The sequence below is a fragment of the Rissa tridactyla genome, chromosome 1 (genome assembly GCF_028500815.1).
Source record: "Rissa tridactyla isolate bRisTri1 chromosome 1, bRisTri1.patW.cur.20221130, whole genome shotgun sequence".
In the NCBI taxonomy this organism is placed as follows: domain Eukaryota; kingdom Metazoa; phylum Chordata; class Aves; order Charadriiformes; family Laridae; genus Rissa; species Rissa tridactyla.
Window position 1 is genome coordinate 28,357,574 of NC_071466.1, and position 20,935 is coordinate 28,378,508.

The following is a 20,935-nucleotide window of genomic DNA, read 5'->3' on the forward strand; positions in this document are numbered from 1 at the left end:
CTAGGGAAGGTTTAGATTGGATATTTAGGAAAAATTTCTTCACTGAAAGGGCTATCAAACATGGTACTAGGCTGCCCAGGGAAGTGGTTAAGTCACAATCCCTGGAGGTATTTAAAGGATGTGTAGATGTGGCACTTCAGGACATGGATTAGTGTTGGACTTGGCAGTGTTAGATTTAGAGTTGGACTCGATGATCTTAAAGGTCTTTTTCAGCCTGCCTAGATGATTCTATGACTCTGTATGTAGGAGTAATTTTTTAAAAAATGACTTGGCATTCACACAGTGAATGTATCATGGCCAGCAGCCAAAAAACAATATTAGAATTTGCCTGCCAGGCAGGTAATCTAGTGTGTGTGGGAGTGAAACAGGGTTGTGCCGAGCTTCTTATTTAACCAACTCCTAGGGACTGCCACTGACCAGGAATACCACAAATGGTATAAAACCAGGAACTCTGCAGTCAATGAAGCAGTTCACACCAGAGAGAAAAGCAAAGGAACTTACAGTCTTTTTCTGAGACTGCACAGGACTGCAAGAGTCAGCACAACAATGATGTTGGCATACCACAACACATGGTCCCCAGCAGCAGCCAGACTCACTGCTCCTGGCACAGAAGTCTTGACTGAGATGAAACTGCTGAAAGATGACTTAACCATTCAGGTCTCAGTTTGCAGAGAGTACCTGCTGCTTCTCTCCAAGACTCCGATGGAAGTGATGGTGTCGTCTGTATGAGGTGTGCTCTGCTCAAATCATTGAACCACCAGGTTAAGGTGCCAAGGAAGGAGATGAACAGACTGCATAGTGCTGGAGAGAGTAAATCGGAGGAAATCTACAAGTTCTTCATGAAGATTTGTCAGAGGTCAGCCAGAAGCTGAGTGGATGATGGCTGGAAATACTTGTGACTTTCACCAACAAAAAGAAAGCTCTTTCTACACTGCACATGTGCAACTGGACAATACTTGCAATGGGGAAGAAAGAACAAGTTCCATCAGGGGATGCAGCTGATCCATAAGTTGAAAAGGTGACATTAAGAGGCTCTAAGGGGCTGCAGTGGTTAAAGACTGGTGACAGAGGCACCACATAGCTGATGAGGCTTGCCACATATGGAGGTTTGTTTCCAGGGGCTTGGATCTAAGATGTTGCAAAGAGATTGCCAAGGCTTGCCCAGCCCTCAGACCATTACCTCTATCATCCCTGTGAGCACCAACATTGTCAAGGGAGACTCCAGGGCTCTGTGACCTAGGTGGAAGGGCACAGGAGCCCAGATAGACTAGGGTAGGAGTGGAAATATGCTGCGGATGAGCAATTGACTGAGCAGCTGGTTTTGTAAGCAGGGTTTTGCCTTTTATGACTCTCTTTCTTTGAAGAATGATGACAACTACAGGGAGATGACATCTTCAGACAAAATGTGGCATCTTTGTCAATAGCCTCAATTCACAAGGAGGGCTTTAGACTATGCTTGGCAGGGAATAAAGCCCAAAACTTGAAGAGAAGGCAAAGAAAGAAGGGCTTGGTGGACAGTACAATGGGACAGGTTCACTGTTCCCCTGAGAAAACAGCACAACTGCAGATCCAGTGGGATGGGAAACTTCTCAACTTCCTATCACATGGAAATGAACAGGAGGAATTAGAAGTCCATAGACAGTCACAGAGCTGTGGTGACAAGTTTATGACCTCACTGGAATCCTAGAGGTGTAATGAGATAGCTCACATGGCTGGAGCACTGCAGTGGACGGATACAGACTATTTAGGACCCATGGGCTGGGAGGCAAGGAGAAGGTGCTCTCTACTACACAGAGAAAAGGCTTGAAAGCACAGAGCTCTGCTATGGAAAAGATAACAGGCAAATCAAAGCTTATTTGGCAGGATGATAGGGGAAGTCAACGTAGGGACCCTATGATGTCTATTACAGACTGCCTCAACAAGAAAAGGAGGTGGACAAAGCTTTCTTTGATCAACAGAAAGTAGCATCATGATTGCAGGCTCAGGTTCTCTGGCAGGCATCTTTAACCACTCCAATAACTGCTGGAAGGGTATCATGGTGGTGTGTAAGCAATACAAGAGTTCTCTGGAGTCCACTGAGCACAGTCTTTTGACACAAGTGATACATGAGATTAATTGCTGGGTCTTCTACTAAAAAGTAAGGAAAAACTGGGTGGTGATATGAATATCAATTGAAGCTTTGGCTGCAATGACCATGTGACGATGGCTGTTTAAGATCCTGAGAACGAAGGCAAGCAGCAGAATAAAGGCCTTTGATCCCAGAGCAGATTTTGGTTTGTTCAGGCATTTTCTTGGCAGGATCCCATCTGAGGCTGCCCTGAAGACCAAAGTAGACCAGGAAATCTGGTTATCTTCAAGGACACCTTCCTCAAAATGCAAGAATGACTCCGTCCTGGTGTACTGGAACTTAAGCAGATATAGCAGAAGGCCAGTCTGACTTAATGGGGTACTCCTTATTGATCTAAAATGCAAAATAGCAAGTATACGGAAGATGGAAGTAGGGACAAGCTGTCCAGGAGGATTACAGAGACACTGCTTGAATGTGCAGGGAAGGAACTAGGAAAGCAAAAGCTCAGTTGACCTGAAGGGTCACAAGAACTTTTATAGGTGAAACAAAAGGAAGAGTAAGAAAAATGTGGACCTGTTGCTGAATATGTTGAGGGACTAATGACAAAGGATATAGAAAACGCTGAAGTACTGAGGGCTTTCTTTGCCTCAGTCTCTACTGGCAAGGTCTGCTCCCAATCCCTGGTCGTTCCCATGTCCCTGGGCCTAGTGGCAGAGTCTGCAGGAGTCAAGTGCTACCCATGGTAGAGGAAGAGTGAGCTGATGATAATTTAAGTAAGCTGGACATACACATGCAGTCAGTGTGGAATTATCAAGGCAAGACATGTCTGACCAACCTGATTACCTTCTCTAATGACTTACCAGGTTCTGTGGATAAGGGAAGAACAGTAAATGCTGTTTAACTTGGTTTTAGCAAGGCTTTTGGCATGATCTCCCATAGTATCTTTGTAGACAGGAGAGAGAGGTACTGCATGGCTAGACTACAAACTGGATGCAGAGCCAGCAGTGATCAGCTTCTCAAAGTCCAACTGGCAGCTGATTAGTGGCAATCCTCAATGGTGGATACTTGGGCTGATACCAAGGAAGCAGTGAAAGCCCACAGCTTCACAAGGGATGGGGAGCCAGGAGTTGAGTGCGACAACACAGCCAGCAGGGAAGGGGCCTTGGCAGTAAGTCCCATAGTACTTAAATGAGGCTAGTGGGGTCTGACTGTGGTAGGTAGGGTCAGACACTGTCCAGTGATTGCAAGGCAAGTCCATAGCAGCAAGGCACAGCCAAGGTCAAGCCAAGAAATCGGGCCACATGTCAGGGTCCAAGTCTGGATCAGCAGGGCCCATGACCAGGCACTGGTGTGGCTGCAATGCAATGGGAGCTGTAGCTGAGGTGGGGGCCAAACAGTTGAGCTGCAGCTTAAAGCAGCTCCCAAGAGAAAGGAGTCAGCCTTTGCTGAGGCCTTCCTGCAGAGCTGTCTGGGAGTACTCTATCCAAGGCCACCAATAAAAGGGGGACAGCCCTTAGCTGCGCTATCTCTAAGTTGTCCCTGAGCCCAGGGAGCCAGACGTCCAGGAAGGAGGATGCTCTCCGGGCCCTACACTGATACTGTTTAATGACTTTACTGAAGACCAGAATGATGGGATGGAGCGCACTCAGTTTTGTGAATGATACCATTGAGAGGAACAGTGGATAAAGTGGAGAGAAACAGGCTGGCAGGAACCTGCCACACAGCAGCAGGGACTGGCTGCCCTGCAACAGAAAATTAACTGGGAGCCAAGAGTAGCAGCAAGGCGGACAGGGGCAGACCTCACTAACAAGGATCCAGAATGTTGAGTCATTAAATCCAAGTGAGGATCAGGTCCAGACACAGTGAATAGGTTCAGCTTCAATCCAGTGACCACCTCAAAAGTCTGCAGTGACAAGGCAGGTCCGATGCCACGTCAGGGAGGTCTGAAGCCAAACCAGAGGGTCTAGGCCAGAGTCAGTATCAAGAAGGTACAAGATCAGGTGCAGATGTAGATGCTACACAACTGCAACATAGCACAGGCAGGGGCCAGCAGTACAGCCTCAGCTTAAAAGCAGTTCCCAAGGGAACAGAGGGTAATGCCCTCACTTCTATCTTGGTTCGCAACAGCTCTTACCAGTGCATAAGCTGACCTTGTAATGAGCCAGCCACGCTCCTTAACTCAGCCAACTAAATTACTAGGAGGGGGGAATGTGTTCAGGAACCTGACAGCATCTCATGAAATTCACCAAAGTCAAATGCAAAATCCTGCATCTGGAATAGAATATTGTAACGGCACAGGCTGACTATCTAGAAAACAGATCTGTTGAAGAGGACTTAGGGTTACCTAAAGGACAAGAAGACAAGCATGAATAAGGAGTGCACTTCTGCAGCAACACAAGCTTAAGCATAAATTGAGTTGCATTAGTAAGAATATAGCCAGTGGGTTAGTTGAAGTTAGTTGAAGTGCTTTTTCTCCTCTAGCTGGCACTTGCTAGGCTGCATTTGGAGAATTGTGTCAAGTTTGGGGCTCCCCAGAATTAGAAAGACATTGACAAACTGGCAGAGTGAGTCCAGCAGAGGCCATCAAGATGGTTAAAGAATGAGAGCGTATGACATACAAGGAGAGGCTGAGAGCACTGGACTTGTTCATTCTGAATAAAAGAAGGCTAGGTGACAGCTAACTGCTGTCTGCAACCATGCAGTGGGTGGAAACAGATAAGATGGAGCCAGACTTCTTGGATATACACAATGAAAATATGACAGGCAATGAACAAAAGTTGCACGAGGGCAAATTCCTGACAATTATTAGTGAAAAAAAGACACCATGACTATGGCCAAATATTGGAAGAAGATTCCCAGAGAGGCTGTAAAAATCTTCAGCTCTGGAGATATTCAAAACTTGACTGGACAAGGTTCCTCAGCAACTTAAGTTCAATGTTGGATCTAACTTCAAAGTTGACCCTACTTAAGGCATCACAGCACTGAGGGTTGCAGGGGTCAGAGAAGGGAGAATTAGACCAGGTCACCTTACAAGGACCCTGACAGACTAAATTACTCTATGTCACGTATCTCATTGTCAGCTCAGCTTTTAGGAATGTCTTAGAACATATTTTGAAAGCAAGACTTGGAAACATGGTCTGTATGTAACTTTTATTATAAGGTTATGATGAACCTATATATATAGTTCATTATAATGAAGAATAGGTGTTGATGGCTCACAGTCCGCATGGAAAACGGTGCTGTGTGTGCTTCGGCAGGAGTGACCAAGGTTTGATATTATATAATAACGGCATTAATGATCTGAATGATGGAATAGAGTGTGTGTTTATTAAATCTGCAAACAAGACTAGGCTGGAAGCAACTGTGTGTACATTGGAGGACAAGATTAGCATTCAAAATGATCCTGACAAACTGTAGGAATGGTCTGAGAAAAACAGGCTGCTATTGAACAGACACAAGTGTGAGGCATTACTTTTAGACTGCATACTAAATTGCACAAATACAGGATGTGGCTCATCCAGCTTGTTTGTACTTCTGCAGAACAGGATCCAGGAGCAACAGAGGATCACAAGCTGAATAAGAGTCAACAATGTCATATTGCAGCAATAAAAGCAAACACTGGCATTTTTTCTTTAAAAGGTGTAGCCTGCAAGACTTGTGATATAATCTTGCCACCACTCCACACAGTACTGTACAGTCTCAACTGTAGTAGCCAGAGCGGTTTTAAGCACTACTTCAGGAAGAATGCAGAGCAATTAACACAAGATCATGGCCTGAAACATAAACCCTATTGGAACTATGATGACAGGGTAAGTTTGACTTACTTTCTTGGGGCAACTCTAAGCATCCAGAAATACATCCTGTTCCCTGCTGTGCATCATACCCCTTCTTTTACAGTCATAGGTCAAAGTGATTAAGCTAATATCAATAAAATATCCTGAAAGGTAACCCTAAAACAAGGAAAAGTAAATAATACTTAGAACTTGAAGAATAAGGGTATCATAGCTCTTTCTTTCCTGGATGATAGATGGCTTTTTTTTTCTTTTTGGCAGTGATGTCAGAAAAAAAAAAAGACTTATCCTGAATTACACCTTATTTTCATTTTTGTACAAGCAAACAAGCTACTACATAAATGCCCTTGGATAAATCTTGCACTTACTTTCACTCATGAAACTTCTCTGAAGTCAGTTGCTTTGCTGGAATATAATTAATATGTTTCCTGGGGTTTTTGTTTGTTTTTAAATACTTCTAATGTTACAGATATTATAGCTAAATATATAATTTAGGAAGATAATCATAGAATCATTGAATCATAGAACAGCCCAGGTTGGAAGGGACCTCCAAAGATCATCTGGTCCAACCTTTTGTGGGAAAGGGAGCCTAGATGAGATTATCTAGCAACCTGCACTATTGTATCTTGAAAACTTCCAGTGACAGGGTCTCTGTCACATCCCTGGGGAGGTTGTTCCAATGAATGATTGTTCTCACTGTAAAAAAATTCTTTCTTACACCAAATCTCCCAGTGCAACTTGTACCCACTGCTCCTTGTCCTCTATGTGGGCCCTTGTGAAGAGAGAGCCTCTGTCCCCCTTGTAGCTGCCCTTCAAGTCCTGCGATACTGTTTTGAGGTCCCCTCTGAGCCTCCTCTTCTCCATGGAGAAAAGATCTAACTCCTTCAGTCTTTCCCCATAGGGCAGGTTCTCCAGCCCTTTGATCATCTTCGTGGCCCTCCTTTGGACCCTCTCCAGTCTGTCAACATCTTTCTTGTATTGTGAGGACTGGACCTTGACACAGTGCTCCTGGTGCAGCCTGACAAGCACTGAGTAGAATAGGAAAATGAGTGCTAAGTAGAGTGGGAAATAACATCAAATAAAATAGTTACTGTAGGTCCCTGCTGATAATATCAATGATATTTCGGTAAACTGTCGAGTGTTCCCTGATAATGAAATCAGGCCGTCAAACATATATACTTTGTTGACATAAACTAGCCTATCAATTTTAAACCTTCCATTGATCTCTATTCCTTGGGGTATTATAAATGCTAAGTCCTTAAAGTTATAATTTAATGGTATTTGTTTGTGAAAATGCTTCTAATGAGCTATGAGAGCTTGCGATCCTTTTTGTCTCCTGTTGTTGGTCATACTGCAGCGTATAGACAGGTGTGTGACCAGCATCCTTTCTGTCTAAGCATTTATTTGGTTCCAAGTAGCTGAGGTATAAACATGCATATAAAATAAATATTTGTCAATGAATTAGGTCTTTTTCTTCAACAAATAGACATGTATAATAGCAACGATTAGTTTGTTGTATTATTGCAGAGAATGTTTCCACCAAAAGTTAATTTCCATCATAAGTTATTGTCTAGAAACACAATAAAGACGTCAATTTAGCTCATACATATGGAACTTAAAAAAGTGCTTGCTTGTTGTATCATTTTTAAGACACCTGGATTCATTTTGTAAGAGCTACATGTTTTTAATCCTAACTAGAGTTTGGAATTTATAAGAAAAAATATATTTTGCTAAAAACAGCACATGCAAATCTAGTTGTAAAAAGCGTCTTCGACTAACAATGGCAGTATGGACTGACTTCTTTGTGAATTAGCCACACTATGATGAATGTCAGAGGATAATTATCAAAGTTAGCTGGCAGATTGGCACACTGTATGCAAATGGAGTGATTAACAAAGAGTAGGGAATACAGGGAGAGGAGAGACTAACATGATTTTCCTTAAGAGCCTTACTGTTGTCTAGAAAATAGAACTTTATGGGTCCTCATATTAATAAATTCCCATTGTCCAAGAGCCAACAATATAGACTGAAGCATCTACAGACCAAGGAGACAAGATATCAATAACAATGAAATGAAAAATCAGTTATGGAGAGAACCAACACAGAGGCCAATATTAGTTATTGACCTTCATAATAATTACCTAATAATAACTTCAGTATTAAAAATTACTGTATTCATTTCATCAGTGAAAAGGCTCCCATGGTTAAGTTTGTTAAAAAAAAAAAAAAAAAAAGCCTGAATTGATTACGCAGCTCAAACTCATATTTTTAAAGCAAGATTTTGTGAATCAAGCACAGAATAAACCCTTTAAAGGATTGAGCTATACATTACCATAACAGATTGTGCTGTATGTTTTCCGTAATATCATGAATCCTGCTATTTACATCTATGCGTCTTTTACTATGATTATAACATAATGAAAGCAACCAAGCAAAAAAAAAAAAAAAAAGACAACTTGAATACATATTTTCATTTAAAAGTAAGAGTTACATTTTAAGTGGATCTGGTTACTGTTTAACTACTTCTACAGACTATTACCTCTTTTTACTCTAAAAGCTTACATTTAACGAATTCTTCCCAGAAGTATTTACAACCATGAGAACGAACATAATGTCTATTTTACTTTTACTGCTCAGAGTGTAAAAAGCAGAGAGAAATTTAATTTTCAATAACATAAATTTCATGTAGATATTAACTACATCTTTCTTAAATTTCAACTGAATTATTTGGATAATCTATTGCAATAAAAATCAAAATAACTTAGTGAAGTCATACTGGCTTCATCTGCTTCACTGTGATTGAAATGTTTATAATCTCACTTGGAAGGTCTGTTATAGCGTTTCTGAAATTACACAGGGTATAACAAAACTTGCCTCTGGAAATATATACAAGGCTTTTTTCTCATGTTTTTTCTCTTTCAAGACTAAAGAAAATGAATTATCGAAAAAGCAGGTAGAAATCATTTACAGTTAGAGTAGCAAGAAAATTCTAACTTCAGGTTTTTTTACTTCTGCTTTAATGTACCCTGTCATGTGGAAGCTTAAAAACAGTGAATGGAACTATTTGGTGCAATACATATGCACAGCAGGGTAAGTTTAGATGCTGTGATGGCCTTTCAGTTTGTATTTCCTAGCTTTTTATTTTAAACTTCTGAGAAATCCTGATTTTCAAGAGAAAGAGGCTAATAGCACTTCCTGAGCCTGGCACAAGAACAAATCACATTATCCTTACTCAGGAGAATAGTCTAATTAAACACAACAGGAGTCCTCATATGGACATGGTAAAGCAAGCATTATTTTGATGCCACCGTGGCAGATAAATGAAATTCTCTAACTCTTTCAAATATGGTTCGGTCCTTTCAGTTCGTCATTTCACAATTATAAAACAAAATTTTTTTTTTTCCTGAGATTTAGTGTAAATATAGGTCTGTACAAAGCAGTCTCTATTCACTTAAGTAGTTCCATTATTTGTAGACAAGAGTCTGTCTTCTAAAACATGTTTTTTCAGGCTTTCTCAGTCGAATGACTACATAATCTTTTTACCCAAAAAAATGAAGTAGTATTGCTACCATGTATTTTACAACCAAAATAAAAATTGAGCTAAAACTTCAAACAATTATTTGTTAGTTTTGTTTTCTCCCCTATCTGTTTGTTTGTTGCGAGCACAGGAACATGGATACATGTCTTTTTCTTTGTTTTTTGAAATTATATTTGAGACCACCTTCTGGCATTTATGGAGAATGGAGGCTGAAAAAATTTGAAGACTATCATGAAAGAAACCTCCCTTCATCTATTACAGGTGAAGCAAAGGCATGCTCTGGGAGCAAAGGCATTGCTTTATCTCATTTCAGTGGGGAGCAAGTGTCGTGAAAAGTACAGAAAGGGATGAGATCAGATCCTGGCAGCAGTCTTGTCTTTGTGAAGGATAAAGGAGTGCATAGCATCCTTCCACACACACTGACTCCTGCCACACGTAGCCTGGGCCTGTGTGACTGACTGATGTTGCAAGCTGACATGAAAATGGTTATGATTACGCAAATATTGGGATTTGCTAAAGCAGAACACCTTGCTGGACTAGGATGCAACTAGCCAACTCATGAATGAAATTGACACTGACAAATTCACAGTCTTTGTACCGAATATGTCAATATCAAGATGAGACGAACATTATTTTTAAAGAAAATAAATGAATCATGTTATGTAGCATTTCTAGTATATGTACTCTTAATTTTCAATCTTTTGAGGTGTTAAAATGGAAGCAAATGAACACCACAGCTGCAATTACTACAGGGCTGACATTAGTGCTACAAATTTGTTGTTCTTTCAGAATGCCAGTGCTACAATAGTGTTTGATGAGTTGATGAAAGGCTCACCTCAATGAAAGTTTGCTTACCAAAACCAAACACTGTTGATTAGAGAAGACAGCTACTTCTCAATAGCGTTCCAGCTTATAAAAATAAAGAGAACATGATTTTGTAAAATCTATTTGCAAAACCAAATATGAGTTTAAGAACTAAAGGAATTCTCTATTAAATATAATGCTGCGATTTCACCTTCTTTTTAATGAGGTTTTTTCCTATACTACATATAGTATACTATGTGATTTCAGCAGAGGAAATGGCAGTCAGACAGTTCAAGTCCTAAACTGGGAATTATATAATGAAGGATTTCACAAATACAGCTACTAAACACATTATTGCAACTTTATCAGAAATTCAATGTGGAGGAATGCATTGATAGTTGTATATGGAATAGCTGTAGCCAAGAATGACCCCAGCATTTGGGTACATGTGTAAATCATGGAGTCTTCCATGAATAGGAGTATGAAGTATAGAATGGATAATAAAACATATCAAACCATATTTTGTTATCCCACTTTTCTACAGAAAGGAAGTTTATGCAGTTGTCTTATTGGTCCATCTGTTCCATCACAAAGACGAGTAAATAACTGACAAATTTTAAGTAAATTTAACAATGGATCTCAAAGTTACAAAGTTATCTTGGAATTTGTAAAAGTCAGTAAGTGGGTAGAGATCCAAATTAATATACCTAACCATAGAAAAGCAATTATAACTTAGCTCCCAACCCATTTAACAGGCAGCAGCCATGTGATGAATCAGAACACGAAAATTGGTCAACCTATTAGCCAACATGAAGTTTCCAGCCAACTTAACTTAAATATTCGTAGCAACATGCCTCACCACACAGATGTGGATATTGGAATAATAAAGAGGAGAACCATTGGATGTTAGCTCCTAAGGGTGCTAAAATTTTTAGTGACTGTTACGGAGTTCTAGGTTTCAGTTTAGCGAAAAAGGTCATGTATTCTTGAATTTTCCAAAAAAATCACACGTATCATTAAATAACTTATGTTTACACAAAGTTGAGGACCTCCAAACCTTAAGAGGTTACCTGCTTGACAGATAGTATCATTATGAACATGAAATATTCCTTCCTGAAATCAAGAGGAACAGTTCTGGGCAGCCCAACTTGAACATTTGCATAACTGGTTGGTTTGTAGATTGCAACAGTAATTTAAGATTCCTACATAGTCAAAAGTTTTACCTTTTGGATTTGCTTTTTTTGTTTGTTTGTTTTTATGGGAAATGGGGCAAAGTAAAACAAGTAATAGAACCTTTCGCTGACATTTCAAAGGTTTTTCTGGAGAATCTTTTTTAGAGCTTCCGGAACAGGACTTACCTGTTAGCCAAGGTTAGAAACAGCAAGAGCAATTTGAAACACTACTCCGTCAGCTCATCACTATCCATTAGCTGGAAGTTACTGTGCCCAGAACTCATCCTGTGATATACATGACCTTCTCATCCGCTATGAAAGTCTGTAAATCTGTAGTGGATGCTTCTCATCCACTACAGTCTAGTTACCTCACTGGAACACCCCTCTTTGGGGGTTTAAACTAAAATGGGCTGATTCTGTAGTAAAGCAGTTGCGCGCATGTGTTATGTGTATTTTGCTAGTTCTGCTATGGTGCTAGTTGGGAATGGAACCTTTGGCCCCTCCACAAGTATATGAAACTAAAGTATACCTTTACTCTGAGTCATACAAGGTTGCTTGTGGGTGGGGGCAAATTGTAAAGGAATTTCATTCCAAGAAAACTTTGTGCTGTTCTTATCTCCTATAACCAATCTTCTGTTTTTTTCTCCCCATCTTTTGCAGCTTTCTGAAATAATGTTGATTCTGTGATTCCCAGATAACCACTGTTTTATGGGCTATGCATACCGTCAACCACCTATGGACTTTGCAAACAAGTAAATATAACATACTGTATTTACAAGTATAGAGCTAATGTATCTTATAGCACAGAGCTGAGGTCGTCTCTTTCTTCTCTTGGTGGAGTTTAAAGCAGTTGCTGTAACCCTGGAGAATGTAGCGATCGAGTCCTGCTGATTCACTGTGTTTATGCAGTTTATTATCTAAAGCTGGATATAAGGAGGACCGGCAATCCAGCCAAATTCCCAAATTTGAGGTTACAGAAGAGACAGGATAAATGGGATTCTGAGAGTAGCGGACAAGATTCGTTGTAAAATTCCAACTTTGCGATGACAGACAGTATGAAGTCCAGAAAGAACATGTTTTTGAACACGGATGGATTATCTCCAGCACGTGTAGAACAAACCCATACAACTTTATTCAAACAACTACTTGAATAATTTGAGCCTCTTCAAGACATCTGTGTTTTTCTGATACAATACTGGAGAGGCTTGAAAAAATGCTCATTGCCATGAGGCATCACTGAAACCAAGGGGCTCGGTAAAAGTGCTGTCACTGGACATCTCTGTACGTAACACCACCACCAAGAACCAGAAGAGCAAGTATTAACAAGAACCCTGGAAAAATAGCCCTCTCCTTGAACAAGCAGCACACCAGCTCTCAGGCCGGCAGACCCCAGTGTCTCCCCTGTCCCTCCCCACGCCCAAGGGGACTGCAGCTCAGCAGCCCTTCCACAGCCCCTGACATCCTCACTTAAACATGACCACTTGCTAAGGCTGAAGTTGCTAAAAAACCCCATCCCAAAAGGTCCTTAATCAAACACTTTTCCTCACACAACAGCGTGAGGCCAGTGCGGGAAAGGCACGGCAGAGACCAGAGGCCGGAAAGCTTGGAAGCCGGCCGAGAAGCCCGGCCGGCCCGGGGGTGGCATCCCAAGAGCCCCGCACCCGCAAGTTCCTGGGGGAGGCCAGAAGGGGCCACCTCCCCGCCACGGAGGCCTGCGGTTGCCAACGCGCGACAACCGCCGCGCCGGCCGGCAGCCCCGCGGCAGCCCGGGAAGCGGGGCAGCGGCCCGGCCGAGCCCGGCCCGCCCCTCCCGCAGGGGGCGCCCGGGGGCGGCGGGGCGAGGCCGGGCCGGGGCGGCCCCGAGGCAATGGCCCCGCGTCGAAGCGGGCGGGCGCCACCCTGTCACTTCAGGCGGCATCGCGTAACCTCCCCAGAACGGGTGGGCGCCGGCCGGCGGCGGCGTGGGGCACTCCGGCGTGGGCCACTCCGGCGCGGGGAGGCGGCGGCTCCACACCTCGGCGCGGCCCCCCTCAGGCCGCCGTCGTGGCGGCACGGCCCCCGTGCACCTGCTCACCTGTCTCCTCGGCCGTCTCAGGGAGGGGGGGTCCCGGCCCAGCCCCGCCCCCCGACGGGCTCGGCGCAGGCGCCCTGGCGGCTACCGCAGGCAGGGGGCGGCAACATGGCGGCGTGAGCGGCGGCGGTTTCGGCTCCACAACAACAGCGGCGGCGGCGATCGGTCGCGTCGCCCTCAGCTCTGTGCGCCCCTCGTCTCCGCCGGGCCGCGCCGCGCCGCGCTCGGCAGCGCCCGCTTCTCCCGCCCCGCGGCTGGGAGGCGGCGGCCCCGTCTGGGCAGCCTTGGGCTAACGGGGCATCGGCGCCCATAATAATCCCTCATTATAGCGGAGCGGGGGAGCGGCTCCTGGGACGGTGCCTGCGCCTCGGGCCGGCTCCCTGCGGCCCCGCCGGGTGCGACTGCGGTGGATGCGCGGCTCGGCCCGGCCGGGCGGGGAGGCGGCGGCGGCAGGTGCCGGTAACGGCGGGGGGTAAATGGCGAGCGAGAAGCCGGTATCGGGGCCGGACCAGCAGCCCGCGGGACTCATCTCCGTCGGGGCCGGCGGTGGAGGCGGCGGAGGCAGCAGCAGCGTCGCGGTGATGGGGGAGCTGAGGGCGTCGGGCTCCGGGTCCGTAGTGCTCCCCGCGGGGATGATTAACCCGTCGGTGCCGATCCGCAATATCCGGATGAAATTCGCCGTCCTCATCGGACTCATCCAGGTCGGGGAGGTCAGCAACCGGGACATCGTGGAGACGGTGCTGAACCTGGTAAGCGGCCGGGCACCCCGCCCCGCTGGCGCCCCGGCGGGCAGGGGGGTCCCTGGGCACCGGCCCGAGCAGCCCACCCCCTCCCGGGGCTGCTCCCCGCGCACCCCCCGCCCCTGCGCGACCCGAAGGGGACCTTCATTTTCCCAGCCCCTCTGTCCCTCCTACACGCACGGCCCTTCTCCGACCATCTTCCCTTCCCAAACTCCTCTCGTTCCCCTCGCTCTCCTCCTTGTCACCGCGACCCGCTCTTCTTCTCGCCGTGCCTGTGACAGAAGCCCCCCTCAGCGCTCCCTAAACTCCAGGCAGGACCCTACCTAGAACAGACAGGCCACTCGTCCCCCTTCCCACCGCCTCCCCCCGGCCGCCTCCTGCAGAAGTGAAGTGTGTGCAATTCACAATGTAAAAAAAAAAAAAAAACCCAAAACAAAAAAACCCCAAAGAGATTAAATAATTTGCAATTTCGGGTTCTGGATGCTGCCCTATAACCTGGTGGCTTCCTTGCTGGAAGAAGAGTGGTGTGAATGTAGTGTCTGTTTTTAATTGAAAAGCATTAAAAAAAAAAAAGGCAGCCTGAGCTGATATCTTTTCTTAGTGGCTGAAGCATGTGAAGGGTTTAACCCTGTTAGCACAGAGCTAGTTGAGTATTTTATGTAGAGGAAGGGGGAGGAGGGAGATTTTTGCGAGGATTTAGTACGCTTTAATATCTGTAATAAAGAGTTAGTTGTATTGCAGTATTGTGTTGTATTGGGTTGCTCATGTCTTAATAATCTGCCATGCTTTCCAAAACGCATTCTTGCCTGCAAAGTAAGTGCTGTTGCTAATTTTGTTTAAGGTCTGTGCATTGCAAAACACTGTTGTACACTGGTAAATAGCTTGAAATGAGGAGAAGATGCTAAAACGTAGCTCCTTAGTCATCTGCTTACTTCATGGAGTGAAAGAGTTACTGCAGGACTGTATGACTTAATGTTTTTGCGCTACCTACACCAAAGCCTGAGGAACCTACAGGAGCCAAACGAGTGGATCTAAAAATGAATCACTTTCAATTATGTGCAATTTTGTGCTGCTCCTGAATGCAAGATTTGCTGCAGCAAAGCTTTTGAAGCAGTTCAGTCAATGAAATACCCTCAATTTTTGCATGTAAAATATGACAGAAAAACAACTGCTCAAAACTGAATGGCAATTAATTGAAACTGCCTTTGTTTCAAATGAGTTTAGTGCTTCTAACCTCCACTCATTTGAAACAAAGTCATGTAAAGAATATATTTCGTTACAAGCACTTTAAAAGGATGTATTCTTCTGTTTGGTTATTTGCATTTGACCTAGCACAGACTGTATGGAAAAGCTGCAGCATGCAGGGAAAGACATGGTTTGGCCAGATCATTTTAATATTTATGGTTTATCTGAACACACAGGGTTAAAGCCCTAACAGTTTTGTGAACATGTCAAAAGAGTAACCTGGTATATTTCTCACTCCTCTCCACAAGCTGTTTTACACTTAACTGAAACATGATTTGTAAATATTTTTATTTTTTGTACAAGTGTGGTAGAAGTCATCATAACTTTATTGGATTATTACCCATTCCTTTAAAAGTAGCACTCAAAATAAAAGAAAGACACGCGTTACCTTATTAACTGGCTGTGTATAGATCATGACTGATACAAAGATGTTTAATCGTTTTCTGGTTTTCTTTCTTATTTCATTCTTTTTACTGATATTTAAGCTTGTTTTAATTCTGGCTGTTAATGCATCAGCAACTGGAGGAACATTGGCTTGTCTTCAGTGGTGGCGAGGTTAGGATGTGTTTTGGTATTTGTGTGGAGGACATATAGTGCATGTTACAGTGCTTGCATATAACAGCTACCTACTAATTGGTTCCTATTGCTGAAAACTATGCTTATATTTTAAAATAAACGCAAGAGTGTTTAACAGTGCTCTCAGCACTGGGAGACGTATATGAATGTGAAACTGCTTGGGAGTCTGCTGCAGTAGCGATGCATTCTGGATCAGTCATTACTTAACAGATGGACTCTAATATACAATAGTCAGTATTCCCACAGCAGAGAGAGGTTATATTGTGTCTGCTAATCTTTTTCTTCTCAGGGCAGTGCATGTCTCCAACTTATGCTTGTATATTTGAAACTTAATTTAGTTGCATGTGAAACAAACATAGTAAATATGGCAGATACAAAGCAAAGCTGATGGCATATCCCTAAACTACAAAACATTATCTGATTCTGTATTAAGGATTTTAACAGCAACTTTAAATAAAATGCATTTTTATATTTTAGAAGCATTCTTTGGGGGGGGGGAGTTGGGAGAACTTGATTTGGGTTTGTTTTGTTTTGTTTTTTTCTTTTCTTTCATCCTGTACCTTTACTAGTTCTGAATGACTTTTGATGCAAGTGTGATAATGAGCGGACGGTGGTTATGGAGCTGATGTGAGTTGATATGTTAAGTCTCTGAGAGAATTATTACCTATACTGTACCATACTGGGTATCTATAAGCCATTTAGTAATAGTTCTTTAGTATCGGAATCCTGCATAGCTGAGACTTCTTTTATTATTGGAGAGAATCAGAAGTTAAAGATTGAGATATTTTTTGCTTTGTTTTCTTATCTGGGATTACTGCTGTCTTCTCCGTAAAGCTTAAATAAGTCTATTTGGTTTGGTTTGGCTTCCCCTTGTCATGGAAATGGTCACTCTTCTTTCCTGTTAAGTTTTCATCTTAGGTTTTCCCTTGGACATTTTTTACCTTTAAATGTTTGTTTTCATGGCCCCACACTGTGGTCTCTATTACTGCATTTCAGACTTACTTCATGTGGTACCTTGTGGTGTTGATGGACACAGTGATTTATTGTAACTGTGAGGTGATGAAGTGCTTTTCATGCAGTGCTGAAAATCCAATGACGTATTAGACACGGAAAGAGATTTTCAGCTTTGCCAAATTTTAGCAGTTGACTTTCAGCTCAGACAGTGTTTTGTTCTTGGGCATGCCTGTGCAGTTTATGGGATTAGTTGTTTCTCTTAATGCTTTTCTTTTTCTTAGTGATGCTTCTTTTCCTCTGAACTTACTGTGTGTTCACAGTTCTGTTATACTGGTGAATTTGTTTAATGGAGTATCACTTGGTAGAGTTTCTAGTATTGCTTGTGTTATTATTTTTCATTGTTTGACATTAGTGCAAGACATAATGGAGAAGAGGGTTCATCCCTTTATATGCCAATGCCTATGAGCTACTTAAAGTTATCCTTAAAAAAAAAAACCTGCTAGTGTTAATACTGTGAAGGTCAGAAGATGTTAAAAGTCTATGAGCTGGTCTTTTCTAGAATGATTTCATAGAATATTGTATCCTTCTTAACATTTCTGGAAGTAGGAGGGAAATCCTCATTGGACCGCATGTGGTGTTCTGTGACGGTGCTTAGTTTGATTTTCGTCCATGAGTTTAATAGGAATTCCCAGGTTCAGCATGCTTTCTCTGAGATATGTGTTCATTGACCCTTGTGTACTGCAAAAGCACCAAACTGGAAAAGGCTTTCCTTGCAAACAACATAATCCTCTAATTGGTTTTGGGGATATTTTGACACCAGTTCTGTGCTTCTATTGATGAAGAGGCCTTTCCCCTTTGAACAGCCCGATTAATTTTCTTAGGGTACTCTCAAGGATGTTGTTACTGCTATGATAGATGTGCTTGTTGCTATTCTCCATGATTCCTTTGCTTCTTGGTACCCTTTCGTACTTATGATATGTGTTAGACTAATGTTTAAAATAAAGTTCTGCACCATGTGCTCTAGCAAATAAGATACTAAGGTGGAAGTGGGTCAGTCTGTCCACCTGTATTCTTCTAGTTCAGGTGCATTTTTGTTTCACTTATTTCCTAGTGCAAAATTTCCACACATGGCTTTAATTAATCTTTCTATAATATATCTTGAAAGGCCTTTCCTTTCATTATTTTTACTGACTAGCTTCCTTAACTGTCTGCTTTTCCAGTACTTTAATGGTCTTGGGACTTTTTCCTTTGTATATTTTGAACTGTCTCTTGTCTGGCCAGCTTTCATCAAGCATGACTATGTGAACTGCATTGTTTCTTAGGTTTTAGGAGTCTTTCTGTGTTCCAGTTTGAATTTCGTGGAATTTTTGATTTTGAGTGTTTTAGTGCTGATTCTATGGCAGTGCGAAATAAGAAAGCTGAACAGTAAGCAGGCAGATACTGAAAGATTGTGACTGGTGCTGATACATGCTGCTCGTTTTGCCTGTGCATCTTGAACAGATGATGTGATGCAGATTTGAACAGATTTCAGTCTGATACAGGTGTAGCTGACCAAGGTTCTCCTTGTGCAATCTGGAAAGCTTTTATATATGTTTTGTCAGGCTAGAGTGCACTTGTAAGAAGTAGGTCAAACAGGAGGCATAGTTCAAAAAGTCTCTTGCTGTTCTTGTTGACTACAGCCCACGCTTCTGCCTAGCTTTTCTCATTTTCTTGGCTGTTCCATCCTACTTCAGTGTTAGTCACCCATCAGCAGAGGTAAGCCGCTTTTTAGTGCTCTGTCACATTGTGTACTTGTAGGAGTGGTATCTGCAGCTTCAGAGCAAATGGGCTGGATTATGTGAGAGGTGCTTCTTGCCCTACAGGCTTTCTGTAGTAGTGGTCATAAGGAAATATGTAAAAGGAGGCATAGATAAGAAATATTTTTATCCTTTTGTGCTTCTTTTCTTCAAACATTGGTTTAGGGTCCTCTTAATCTGAAGTTGGCTTTTGATACTTGAGTTCTTTGAATCCATTTACAGTTTTGGTTGCTTGCAACATCCTGTAGCACAGTTCTACTCTTGTGTGGGGAGGAAGAATCACCTTTTTTCGTTGGGTGCTGTTGTACTCCGAGAAAGCGTGGGCCTCATGAGCTGTAGCCTCCATCATATGACTTCTGTTTTACTTGTGGAACTAGCTTTGCAGGCTTGAGAATCTTATTCCATTGTCTTGGCAGAAGGCTTCCCATTTTTATAGATAATACTCTGCTGATAGACGGTATTATTCAAAAAAGTGAAGTTTGGGGGAATTTTGAAGTGGTTTCCATTATTTTGTTTGGGGTTTTTTTTTGAGTGTGAATTTTGCTTTAGGTAATACTTAACTGGAGGTGGTGGTCCTTGTCCAAGTTACTGTCTGTCCCATTGGTCCCTTTTTATCCTGCTCATATTATCTCATATTAAGCTATGTCTGGATGTTACTGTAGAAGCTACTAGAACCATATGAAAAGAACAGTATCCAGTGTGAGAGTTTAAAATAGCATTCCATGGGCAGCTACTGAACGGTTCTGTAGCTGTTGTCATTATCTAATACTTCCATGGAAAACTTAGTTTTGGTTACAGAAAAGCTTTGAATGACTGAATGTTCACTTAACTTCTTTTAGTATAACTGATTGCTTTTGGCTTTTATCTAATCTCTGACAGTAGGTGTTTATGGGTGGGAAGTTTTTTCAATCCTTGTATCAGTCATGAAGAACTAGTGATATCTCAGCAGGTGGCTTGGAATGTGCTCTGGTTCTGGTATGATGGATTGATACATTTCTACAGGCGATAACTTTTTAAAGTCTGTCATGGCGAGCATATCACTGAGTATTCCTTACTGCTTAACTCTGAAGAGCTGTTTTCTTCTTAGCTTTACGTCTTACTTGTCTTTACAGGATTCAGTTCGTGGATTCTAAGGGAGGTGAATACCTAAAGGCTTTTTTTTATTATTTTTGTCACACCAAAGTAATAAAGTTCTGAGACTGGTGTTAATAAAACACCTCCAATTTTGGCCTTTCCCCCTACTCCCACCTGAGACCCTACCTATGTTTTATCACTTTGCATCAAGCAAAGGGTTAGCACCTTTCTCTATCAAGATGCTATTTTTACAAAACTGTGACCTGATTCCCCATTTAAACCATGTGTTTAACAAGACTAGGCATTTAGCTGTGTGCTCAGTTATACACTACTCTTTCTCTCCCCTCCATGTTTTCCCTCACTGTCCCCACCCCACCCCATGGCTTTCTGGTGGGTACTCAAAGGGATAGAAGTCAAGGGGCATGGCTCATTACATTTGTGATGTTGATGTCTAGGAGGCTGTCGTGCAGTTTTTTCTTTTGTGTTAATGCTTTTCAGTGTTTCCGCTCATACCTTTCAAATATATGAATCACTGTCTATATTACGTCCTTAAAAAACCCTCATCAAAACGCAACACCCAAAAACTGCATAATCATCTCTGAATTCCTCCTGAAGTGTTTGTTCCCCTTTCACGCCATATTCAATTTAGTCGAAGTGGAATGAAATCTGTGATTGGTTTAGTACCAAAACTGAGACTTTTATATCATGATAAATACTGGGCACAGTATTATCAGAGCTGTGTTAACTTAATAAGCTATCCAAGCTATTTTAAATCAGTCTCTTAATCTTACCTGTTCATTACTTCGTACTGCACTTTTTTGGTTTTGTGTCTTAGCCTGTCTTGATAAATCTGCCATTTCAAATCAACTTGCGTTGCTCTCTTGTTACTCCCGCATTTTGTAGTACTTCACACAGAACAGTATAATTGCAGCTACTTAATTAGTTGATACGTTGTACGTGCCTGTGGCCAAAGGGTCAGTGTAGTAGTTTGTGTTCATGTTGATGAAGTTCCATTTATTTCATGATGGAATTTGATCCTTAATTACCACTGATATTTTTGGAAATACCCCATTGTGGAGTTTCATTAATTCTTGCATAGACAGAAT

The 20,935-nt window shown here is 42.5% G+C and overlaps 1 protein-coding gene across 9 annotated transcripts in view; it reads left to right on the top strand.

Annotated features, from left to right (window-relative positions):
- The first annotated feature begins 13,561 nt into the window (after nucleotides 1–13,561).
- The window catches only part of NBEA (neurobeachin), a 511,894-nt gene continuing 504,520 nt past the window's right edge, over nucleotides 13,562–20,935 (top strand). For all 9 annotated transcript variants that reach the window (XM_054223413.1, XM_054223357.1, XM_054223366.1 and 6 more), the window contains exon 1: nucleotides 13,562–14,193. In XM_054223413.1, the coding sequence (XP_054079388.1) occupies nucleotides 13,921–14,193 (273 nt within the window). In that variant the 5' untranslated portion in view covers nucleotides 13,562–13,920. The remainder of the gene's footprint in view (nucleotides 14,194–20,935) is intronic.